At 33.1% G+C, this 12,631-nt stretch overlaps 1 protein-coding gene across 5 annotated transcripts in view; it reads right to left on the bottom strand.

The window, feature by feature from the left end:
- IKZF2 (IKAROS family zinc finger 2) overlaps positions 1-12,631 on the bottom strand; it is a 154,229-nt gene that overhangs the window by 56,430 nt on the left and 85,168 nt on the right. For 3 of the 5 annotated variants that reach the window (XM_030803546.1, XM_030803545.1, XM_003254034.2), the window contains one exon: positions 986-1,174. In XM_030803546.1, coding sequence (XP_030659406.1) covers positions 986-1,174 — 189 coding nt within the window. Of the gene's footprint in view, positions 1-907; positions 1,175-12,631 lie in introns of all 5 variants that reach the window. The other 2 variants (XM_030803544.1, XM_003254033.2) reach the window with 1 other exon arrangement.

The raw sequence follows: 12,631 nt of genomic DNA on the forward strand, positions 1-12,631 counted from the left end.
ATTAGTTATTAATATTTTACACTACACTACTTTGCATTATAGTGAAAGCCATCATTACCATTAAACCAATTTTCATATGAACTTGAGCCTTTTTTGTTAAGAGTCAACGATCCTCCTAGCATACCACTTAGTATCTCATTTTTGTTGCTTTTTAAGAAAAAAAAAATTGGCAAAGGGTTTAAAAAGATTTAAATAAGAACTTCTTGTTTGGTTAGTTTTCACAGAAAACTTTTCACCTCTCAAATGTTTAAAAATATACTATGAATTAATCTGTGGGCTTTTTCCTCACTCTATCCCGGAATTACATATTCCAACCTACACACCAGCCACTATTTGTCATATTCAATCCTACATATATCCTTGCAGGAGTTATAACCAACAATTACAGAAAGATGGTAGCATCCCTGAACTACAAAAGCACCTGCCTGCTACTGAGACCTGTGGTAGGCAGAGATCGATTAGAAATTGTATTTCAAGGAGTTAACTGGATAAAGTGAAAATTATTCACTTATATAAATTCATGAGTGCCATTTTGTAGCATAAACCCTTATCTAGCAAACTATATTACCTGCCCATGGGTATGGTAAAATATGTATAGAAATACAGAAAGATTAAGTTACACAATGAAATTCTCCTATACCTTTTGAACCCTTATCATATTATTGCTATATTAAGAACTGTGGAAACTGAATCCCAAACTTCTTTTCTGATATGCTATTCAGATTTGAAGGCTGGAAGTCAAGACCCAGGCTACTCTCTGTTTTTCTGCAATCCAATACTAGCAGAATTCTGAAAAGGTAGTTTTCACCACTGCCACCCCTGAATAAAAAGGAAAGAGAATAGATGTCAGGTAATATCAACATCAGATGTCACAGGCAGTCATCAGGTTATTCTTTCAGCTGCTTACCAGTGTGACTCCTTTTATGTACCATAAGCACATTGGGCCCAATGCAAACCATGCCACAGACGTCACATTTCAGTTTACCATTCGGAAGCCGGATTCCTCCCTCGCCTTGAAGCTCCTGGACTTTCCTGTTGTCAGCCACCTCGCTGCTCTCAATTAGGGGTTCTTCTAGGCTGCTACCCTCATCATGGCCCCTGATCTCATCTTCACGGCTCAGGGGTTTCCTGTCACACTCTTCATCACTCTGCATTTCTAGCTTTACTGAATTTGCTGTAATTTGAAAAGAAGAAAATAAATTTTAAACACATATTATGTATTCTCACCTACATCTCTTTTCCACTCATTGTCATTCTACTAAATGGATGAAAATGATACATAAAGTAGAATAGGGTTCATCATCAAATGCCATGTTAATACATATTGTGTTCTATGATAATTTAGTGAAATGTCATGGAAGTGAAGATAGCTCAGGAAAACTCTAGGTAAACAGAATGACTCTTTCATTTCTGCACACATTTGTTTCTTTCGCTTAGACATTTGCTTTTTAAACAAGTTTTTTTTTAAATAATCCTGGTATTGGCTTTTGAGTCTGTCACTAAGACTCCTAGGACTGAGATAGGATTATAGAAGAAACAAGATTAAATATTGCTTAACATACTGAACTATGCCTCCTCTTAATTTAATGATCACTATGTATACTTCATATTCTCTGTTTCACATCAGAGTACTTGTATAAACCTGCTTCTGAACAGAGCAAGAGAAGCAATTCAGGATCTTAATCCAGCAAACGTCTTTGACATATGAAGATACACTGTCAAGGCAATGTTCTAAAATCAGACTAAACACATATATTCAGTTTAGAGCTACATAAATGTAGTACACAGACCTCACACGCTCTTAAGTTACTCTGCCTGTTTTTTCTATCTAAAAAATTACCTATGGAACATGTTGTTTGAAAATCAAAGTATTCCAACTCTAATCTATGCACACCAAAAAGCAGCTAATCACAGGAATGGCATAGCATGCATGTACACACTTGCCACTGTTAAGAAATTTAATGCCTTCCGTTTGCTGATTTTGGATCATCCCACAGAAAAGTTGGAATTTTGTTAGTACAGCCTTCATTCTGGATTGCTGACAGAGTCTTTTCGTAAAGCAGAAACAAGCTTTAAGTGAGTATCAGTTTTTTATCCAGTAATATTGAAAATTTCTTAAGAAGTCATATCAAAGTTACTAAGCAAAACAACTTATTTGGTACTACTTGATTAGAGGAAATATTTTCATAAAAAGGAAGTAAGCTCTTTTCACTGCCATTGTTTTCTTAGAGAAACCACACAGTCTGTGATTTGTCATTAGTACTTATCACAAGAGGGTGCGCTATCAAAATGGCTCTGTGGTAGAAGAGTACTGGCATTACAATCTTGAACTAATTATTTAAACTGAGTCTCATGTTTGCAAAGTACAGATGAATTCAGATTACTGAATAAGGTTCGAGCAGCACAGTTTAGGTATTAAGAATGAGGATAGTGAGGAACTTAGGTTTAATTTCACCATGTCCTTTATAAAATGGGGATGATAATGGTACCGACTTCCTATGGTTGCTGTGAGCATTAAATGAGTAAATATAGGACATGTGCTTATCTTTTTTTTTCTGGACATATAGTGTTCTATTTCATATGGTTTTTGTGAAGATCAATCAACTTACAGTACATAAACTACTCTGAGATCTACAAAGTGATATGCATCCTTCCGGGACCCATTTCTAACAGAGTACCAACTATATTGAGTTTTACCCTATTTACAAATTGGTACTGCCTTACTGGTTTTTAAAAAGAGTTGGGACAGTATTTTATCCATCTTTATATTGCCAGCATGCTCAAGAATGTTGTGGTATATAGGAGATGTTCAAGTAGTATTCACTGAGATGTTTTACTAACTTAAGAGTTTTATTGCTTTAAACTTGCTTTGTATGTTTAAAGAACCCATAAACATGGCAAAGAAACAACAAAAAACATAAAGAATAAAAATTAAATATTAAGTTCTTTTGTAACCAAGCTCAATATCTTTCAGGCCCTATCTCAAAAGCAACCAGTATCATAATTTTCAAATTCCAAATAGTCTGAATCCATTTTATAAATGTAGTGTAATTTGTTCATCCAGTTCATCATTGGAAATTCGAAATTATTTCTTGTTTCTTGCTATTACAGACATTATTTTACAATACTACATAGTTCCGTCAATCTGACAGATTAAAACTGGTATTTTATTATGGTTTTTAAAAAGCATTTTAAAATTATGAGTGAAGTTAGGCATCTTTTCTATGTTGAAATGTTCTTTATTTTTTCTCAGAATTGTTTATCAAAGTTGTCTGCCCATTTTTCTATTAGGTTGTCAGTCTTTTCTCACTGAATTTAATGCTCTTTATATACTAAGGAACCTAGCCCAGTGTTTATGATTTTGTTTTGCAAACATTTTGGTTTATGTCTTTACTCAAAGGCATTTTTTTGGCATATATGCAAATTTCACATGTTGAATTTTTAATGTCTTCAGTTATGGCTCCTGGATTCTATATCTTGCATCAATAGGTTTTTCCATAATCTAAGTAATTCTTCCATGATTATTTTTTCTGATAAGGGAGACTTTTAAAATCAATGCAAAATGCTATTGGTTATCCCATATAGTGCTATATTCCATTCATAATTATCATTTAAAATTAAAATTAAGAAGAAAGAAAATCACTGAAAAGTGTAACTTTATTCCGCATGACTTTATACCACTTAGTGTGCATAAAGTTTATCAGAATTCCATGTCAGGAATGAAGAAATACATAACTGAAAGTGTAGTTTTAGAACCTGAAACTATGAGTCTATTAAATTTCAAAATAGCTCAGAATTATGAAGAATATGACTGACATTACACTACTAAATTTAATTGGGAAATTAAAACATAACATGAAACAGATAAAAATGTGATTTTTAAAAGTGTGAGATATTACAAATATAGTTAGAACTTTTTATCTATAGAATATACTTCAAATAAATACAGAAAAAATGTATATTTTGCTAAAACTGAAACAGACAAGAAATAGTAAAGCTGTAGTAATCGATCCTCTAACAATACTATAAAGAAATATGTTTAGAATATATGAATGTATACAATTTTGCTGTACTGATATAGTAAATCAATAAAGTGCAACAGATTTTAATATATGCATGTCATACATTAAATTTTGCATTTACGTGGTACATATATACAAACAAAATCCCAGTGTAACTAATCTTTAACCCATCTCACTACAATTAGGTTGAAATTCTAGAATAAAAAGCAATTATTCTTTGAATCTTAACTATTAAATAGAAAAGTTTTCTCCACTCATAGAAACTCTCCCATGGTTTATTTTCACTATTTAAGATGTTTGCAATTAATGTAGAACACCTAATATTTTAACTTATTAATGATTAAATGTAAGTGGTAAACTTAAGTGTACTCTAAATTATAGCTTACATATATATGACTTGTTATAATATTTGTAGCTATACTATATGATGCTACAGCTACTGAATTACAACTATTAACCACTGTACAATAATATTCAGAGTGCTTTAGTTTTCAAATATTTGAAATTAGATTTATATGAAATTTATTTTACAATTTGGTAACACAAAGGCATCCTCATAAATGGGCTATAAAGATGAAAACTTGTTCATTTGAGTAAAATGAAATCTCACTGTTACAATTCTCAATACCTAGTGTTATTTTTCAAGCTCGTTTCTCTGATATGAAATAAAGAATGTAAAACTTGGGCATATTTGTGGAAATGTACACACGTTATCATATGCTAATAAGCAATAATGGCTTAATTTAAAAAGAATTTTGCCAGAACAAACTGTTAGCAATGAAAAGGGGATATGAAATAAGATTTTAGTTTTGATGATAAAGATGTTTCTTATACTTCAGTTGTAATGGCACTTCTATTTAGCATTTATATTTATAACTAATTGTTATATACATATTTTAGTAGACTCAGGTTTGTGAACACAAGGAAAGAATAAGTTAATAGAAAAAAACTGTTATGGTCAAGTATATATAGAAAAAGTTGTGAATATATTTCAGGATAAAAAGTGTCACATATTTTTCCAAAAAAAAAAAAAGCTTCAGGATATAAACATTCTCATGAATTCAAGCTTTTCCCCTCTTCTTCTTTATGCTTTCAAAATACTATTTATAAACACTAGAATGTAATCCTGATGCCATAAAAACACCTAGTTTAAGCAATTCCATTTACAAATGACAACAAGTAAAGACACTTGCACAGATACTCTTAAAGTGACTTTCAAGCCAAATAATTTTCAGTGATGGCCGGGCGCGGTGGCTCACGCTTGTAATCCCAGCACTTTGGGTGGCCGAGGCGGGCGGATCACGAGGTCAGGAGATCGAGACCACAGTGAAACCCCGTCTCTACTAAAAAATACAAAAAATTAGCCGGGCGTGGTGGCGGGCGCCTGTAGTCCCAGCTACTCGGAGAGGCTGAGGCAGGAGAATGGCGTGAACCCGGGAGGCGGAGCCTGCAGTGAGCTGAGATTGCGCCACTGCACTCCAGCCTGGGCGACAGAGCAAGACTCTGACTCCAAAAAAAAAAAAAAAAAAAAAGTTTCTTCAGTAACTATTCTAGGCTCTCTACAGTCAAAGGCTTCACAATAGTCATTGCTTCCAGATACATAATAGTGAATGGACAGTTACACTAGACTTTCCTTTAATTCACTAATATGATAATAAAAGAATAACTGAATAAAAGGCTTTACACAGGTAAACAGGTGTAGATCATTGTGAAAAAAAGGTAGAATCTAAAACCAAATGGAGCAAAATCATGTTATTTTGTGAATCTATTAAAAACAAATTAATTTAATCCAATCAATGTCATCATAATGGACATTTTCTTTGCCACCATTGTACTTGAAAAAGTAAAAAAAAAACAACCAAAACTCAAATTTTACTCACATAAGAATGAAAAGGATAATAAAATGCACAACAGTCATTACATACATTTGTAGACCTTACATTCATTCACAGAACTCGTCTACCTTAGCCAATAAGGAACAAAGACAGCACTGAATTCTCTTTAAAAATCATTAAACCAGTAAATATTTATTAAGTATCTACTACTTGCCTAATACTTTGTCAATAATAATCGTAAAGGTTTAAAGCCTAAAGCAAAAAAAAATACTATTAACTTAAATAAGAAACCCATATTAACAGAAGAGTATGTACTCCAAAAATGGCCATAAAAGAGTTCATGAGCAAGAACACAGGAAATATTTTACTAACATATGTAATTTGGTTACATAATAAATTTATTGAACTGAACAATATATAAATGTAAAAAGGCACTTCTTTAAAACTTGGACATTTTACTTTACTACTTTTTATGCTGTAACTTCACAAAGTCACCCATTTGTGCAAGACAGCATATGATTTTGCAGTCTGGAAATTTATTTCTTCAATAATATGAATTCTCAATTTTTAAAATTTTTAAGAAAAAGATCACTTTATATGCATGATAAATACATTAATTTTAAATTTTCAAATTAAGATAAATTCTACCCTCATCATTAGAATTTTATTTTCACAAACAATGCTATAATTTTTAAATGTCAAGTTCTGGAAATACCATACATAGTAATGAGAACTGAAAATATCAATTTAACACACTTTTAAATATACATATTAAACTTTCTACAAATTAAGACTTTATTATTAATACGACCTGATTCTACTAAACTACAAACAAGTTAGTCAAGTTTTCTAACCAGGAAAATAATGCAGAGGGATTATGATTTATTTTCTCTATTTAAAGTGATATATTTATTGATCTTATAGAGTACAAAATAAGCTTTCTAGTTTAATTTCTATGAAATTGGTGACTTACATTTGTTTAGTTGTCAAAGTGTATATTTTAATTTTCATTTTTAATTTTTCAAGGAAGTAAATATTATGGGAATTAAAGAAATATTTTTTTCACAGTGTGGAATAGAAGATAATAAAAAACCATTCTTACTTACCAAATGAAAAGAAGGTGTATTTCATGTGTGATGTGTAAGTGGACTTTTTATATGCTTGGTTTCTGTTCCCCGGCAATTCAAGTGGGCACTTAAGGGATTTTATAAATTATAAGCATGAACATTTCCCAGTCTATGCCAGACACTTGAAATAGTGTTATATACACTAATTGAACCAATATGGCTATCTAATAATTTATTGAAGTTGCTTCTACACTAATATAACTCTCCCTCATTTAAACTTTCTAAACAGAAAGCATGATTAAATCCATGTTAATATTCCAACAGCTGTTTAAATAATGTGTTAGGAAAACAAAGTGCCTTCCAAAGTGTGATGTAAAGCCCAATTATTTACTAAGAATTTACCAACAGTCTAAACAATTAAAGTAAAATCACAACAAAGGTATATGCAATCATTTTTTAATATCCTCAGCAAAATTTCACCAATGTATTTGTTCCTTTTGACTGTGGATAAATGAGTGGATGAGTCTTGAAAAACAGTTTCTTCACAACAACCTTAAAGAATTTGTTTTATAAATGGTTGGACATGTCCAGACACTGGTGTCACTGAGCTGCAGCTGAGCCACTTCTGGGTAGCATTCTAAATCTGTATATCACATCACCTCACTTTTCTCTCCATCCTCTTTCTTCTCTGTTCAAAATGGCTATATTATGTATTTCTTAAACCCACTGGAGTTACTCCAGATCAAGACAGTACTGATTTCTGAAATACTGTTATTATTCCAACAATAGTGTAGTAAAGTTACCCTGCACCTGAAGGCAGAAAACCAGGGTCTCTACCACCTCTTCTGCCATTTAACTTGTTATGGGACCTTGGGAAATTTGTTTGTCCTGACTCAGCCACTGGTACCATCTAAAATACCGGGGGAAATAACACTTGATGTTCCTGAAAACAGCAGGCTAGATAAAATAATCTCTGGTAGACTACAGATTTAGAATCCTTTTAATGATAATAGTAATAATAATGATACTAATAATAGAAAAATAAGACAGTTTTTATGATTTATAAAATACTGACATATTCTTTTTTGATACTCAATCACTGCATTGTGGGAAGGGTAGCCACAGATAAACACTGAAGCATGGTTGTTAAGTGGCTATTGAAAGGATACAAGTTAGTAAATGTGAACTTGATATCAACTCAGGATCTTTTGACTCGTAGCCTGTCCATCTTTCTAAGACATGATACTGGCTCTCCAATGAAACAAGTAACTGACATTAGTATTATATTTAGGACAAAAATCAGTCATAGGCAAACAGTTCTTTCAGTAGCTGTAAAACTATGTCCACCAGTTGAAGAGGATACCAGAAACTTAAGTCCAGAATGGTCAGATGAAGAAATGTTAAGTTTCCATAAACCAAACTATTGAATTATGACTTTCTATCAAAACTGGGATGCATGTCTCACTCCAAACAACTACCTCATAATTTTAAAATTTGCTTTAGTGTTGTCAAGGGTATGTCCATGAAGTACACCTAGTTGCTGAAGAATCTGTCAATATTCAATCTTTTCCTCCTCCTCTCTATTTTTTAACATTAATTTCTATACTCCTTGTCCTGCTATGACTTATCAGTGGTAGGTCAAGGCAGCAATTTGAGCAGTAAGTCAATATTATCAATTTTCATCTCTAAACCAATAGTTTATGAAGGATAGCATTTCAGGATTTCCTTTGTGGTCATGTTTTGACAGTCTTGTGTCAATTATTGATATAAAGATAAATCATACCTGTGAGTTGGTAATGTAGAATTTTATTTACATTTAAACAGATCTTGGCAACAAAATAAAGACCAAAAAGTTTCCTCCCTGCTTTCATGGAAAAAAAATGTAAAAGAATGGAGGGCAAAATATCTAACTTCCTGATGATCCTCCACAACGCATGAAACCTTGTATAGCACGCACATCATCAAAACACACACCTTTATTAGCTAGCACAGTAGAACCATTGTGGCCCACGGATGGAGTTTCTATTTTTTGGCAGACAACTAGTTCATGAGAACTATACAATGCAGAGAAAATAAACCTACTTTAAATAGAAATGCCTCAGCCAAACAGCAGTCTATCCCCTTTATCCATCCTTTCAATGAATGATTTCATTTGCCAAGTCCTAAAGGTTCAATATTTTCTGTGTCTTGCACATCCAACTGTTTTTGCATCTTCTTGGGCAATACAACTACTTTAAGATCCCCATGACCTCTTACCTGGAACAATATCAAAAACTGTCTAACAGGTCTCTTTCCTTCAAACTTTTGCCACACTCTTCTCCCCCAATTCATCTATATTCAATTGTTAGATTAATCTTCCTATTGCAGAGTTCATATTACTCTTCTAAATGTCTTCAAGAACTGCCTACTGCCTACACATTAAATATTGGTGTGGAATTTAACGTATTGGTGTGGAATTTAAGAACATCCAAGGTGTAGTCCCATCATATCCTTCAGCCATATGTCCTATGAGTCTTTTAGTTACTCATACCTTTTCCAGTCAAACCATTGTCCTCAGTTTTCCAGAAACACATTTATACATCTCTACTTACTGGTTTGTTTGTTTTTTTTTCCCAAACACCTGCTTTTATTTTCTGGGATACTTCCCCTATTTCAATAAAAATTAGCACATCATTAAAGGATCACTTATCTGCTACCTTTTTTCATGAGTGTTTTCTGAGCAAAAAGTTCTTCTCCTGTGAAACTTACTTCACCTTATATTACAGTGATTTCATCAGAACATTTGCCTTACCTCTACACTGCCTATAGTGTAAGGTCCTTGAGAGGAAATACTGCTTTTATTCATAGCTGTAAAGTCATTCTATCCTTACATATACAAAGCACCCAATATGTATTTGTTAAACCAGTGCTGCTGATTTACATATAATATTTCTCTTTTTAAATTACAAAGACCTCACATAAATCAAACCCACATGATGAATAAATGTAACAATACGGATTTGTTTTAAATACAAATCATCAATATCAACATAACATTAATTAAAGAACCATTAATGACAGGAAAGAATTTAGGTACATTATATATATCAACTGAATTAATCAAAATAGCCACTCTATGAAGTACGTAATCTTATCCTCATTTTACAAATGAGGAAACTGAAGCTCAAAATCAGTGAAGTAACATATTCAATTCATACAAATATTCAGAGTCAGAGCTGTGACTGGAACTCAGAACTGATGACCAAATTCTTGCTATTTCCCTATGACGCCAAAAGCAAAGTAGCTAGTAGTAGTTAGTAAAGAAAAAAAACAGATGTCAATATGTTAAAGAATGATACCTTTGAATCAGTGTATACAATCTGATATGTTTTTTACTCCACAGTGGAATACAGGTGTAGTAGATTGCCAGTTTGAGGTAAAGAGAAATTTGTCTGAGTAAGCCTGTTTTGGAAGAAGACCAGCTTATACTGCCAAATTTCCTGAGCATGGATTTTATTTCATATAAGAGCAATCTACTCTGAACTGGTGTTTGGCAACCATCTGCTTAACATAACTGTGGGAGGCTTGTGAAGCAAATTACATTGTGAAATTATCTTTTTAATAAGAGGAGTACAAAATTCTTAACCTAACTTCTGTAAGAAGTAAAATCATTACTGTAAAATCCAGCTGAGTGGGTATGTTCCCAAAGGGACCCACAAGGATTCCCAGAGGTCACTAAGGACGCTTAAACGAGGTCAGAAGGCAAGGCTGCCGGCGGCTCAACAGAAAGAGATAAGGAAGGGAGCAGGGTTTCTATCACTGGGCAATGGCAACAGAGGGAGAAGTCAAAGCAGTGCAACACACTTCAGCAGCTTTACTGGGTCTCTGAAGTGAAGCAACAGGGGAAGCCAACAGCTTTCCATACCCCAGGTTTAAACATCCTTGGGTCATACACATTGAGATCAAGGCTACAAAAGTTCTTTCCCTGCTGTTCTTCCATAAACACCGTACTACTGGTCTGAGTCAAATAAACGGAGTCTGCATTTGGCCCTGAGATGCAGGATTGGTCAGTTAGAAATTAATAACCAATAAGATCTATCAAGTAGTGAGAAAGAGAAAACTTGCGGTGATTAAGGGGAATTAAAGCAACTTTTGACAGATCAGCGCCAGATACTTATTTTCCACAATGTAGCAGCAGCAGTTTTTTGTTGTTGTTGTTCTTGACAATGCTCATACCTAGTTTCTGACTCCTAATGAATGAATGAACATTTTAAGTAGGATTACAGAATGTATATAATTAAAGGCAAAAACATTTACAAAGCATCCTGTGAAGTATTTAAATCATGGAAATACCAGATTATAACATCTATGTTTAAATGCTTACATATATAAATGTTAGGAAGCCACTTGCTAGCTCCCTGCTTCCTACTGTATAAAGTGAAGATAATATCCTCTACATTAAAACTGTGAAGACTGGAAAAGCATGCAATCACTTAAAGCAAGCAACATAGCCCTGTGTTTAAAGAGCAAGGGCTCTAGGTCCAGCACCCTGGAGTTTAAGGCCAGGTTCTTTCATTTATAAGTCACATGACCTTAGGAAACCTAAGTTTCAATTTTCTCATCTATAAAATCAAAATAATGACAACAGCTGCCTCCTAGGGTTGTCCTGGGTATTAAATAAAATTGTATAAACAATACACTTGGAACTACTTGCTTCTCATTAATATATCTATGTGAAAGCATTTCATAAGTATCAACATCAAACAAACATAACTACATGGAAGTACAGGGAAGATGCAGAAGGCTTTATGAAGGAAATGGCATGTAAAATAGTACTAGTAAGTTGGATATGACTTATATAAAAGAAGAACTAGATGGCACTCAAGATAGGGGCAAGCATGAAGAGAGGAAAAAGGCATGAGTACATGTTGGTTGTGAATGACACCATTTTTTCTGGAATGGATACACTCAATGGATAATATACAATAGAACATATTCTAAAACCACAGAGCATTTAAAATTGAGGAAAATACAAGAGAATTAATATTTGAATGGCAGTAATTTCAAAAGACAAATGCTGTTAACTTATTAATAGGACAACCAAGTATGAAGAACTCTTAAGAAATCATTCAAAATTACTCACTGAGCACCTGCTCTGTACCAGGCACCATGAGGCAGTAGTGAAAAAGACAGATATATTCCCTGCTTTTATGGCACTAGTGAAAGGTATGCATATAGATATATGTGTCTGTCTTTTTATATATATAGGCAACTATGCACTGTAAAATATTTAATGAGCAATACAAGGATTCATAGGCCCCACACCACCATGCCAGAATATTCAGCTACTATAAAACCTGAGTGCAAAATATAGAGCATAAATAATCAAGAAATATTCTCATAAGATCACTAATTCAAAAAGATAACTTCTCATTGTAACTAGTTACTTTAAGCATGCCATCCTTGTATTTGTGGACTGAAGTCTTGATTATTCAATGAGTTATCTGTCCCCATTTCTAAATCACCATTTAAACAGCTTTCTAAAGCTCATAACTAAAGTATGTGAAACATATTAAAGTGATGACTATGCACCATAGAAAGCAAAGTAGACAGACATATAAGGTATAGTTAAAGGGCATATATATGGCTTTCTTTTAACACTTGTGTATGTATGATATTACATTAATCAGATGTAAGAGAGTTCCTTATTCATTTAAAAATACTTCTT

Source organism: Nomascus leucogenys, chromosome 22a, assembly GCF_006542625.1.
Source record: "Nomascus leucogenys isolate Asia chromosome 22a, Asia_NLE_v1, whole genome shotgun sequence".
NCBI classification, from domain to species: domain Eukaryota; kingdom Metazoa; phylum Chordata; class Mammalia; order Primates; family Hylobatidae; genus Nomascus; species Nomascus leucogenys.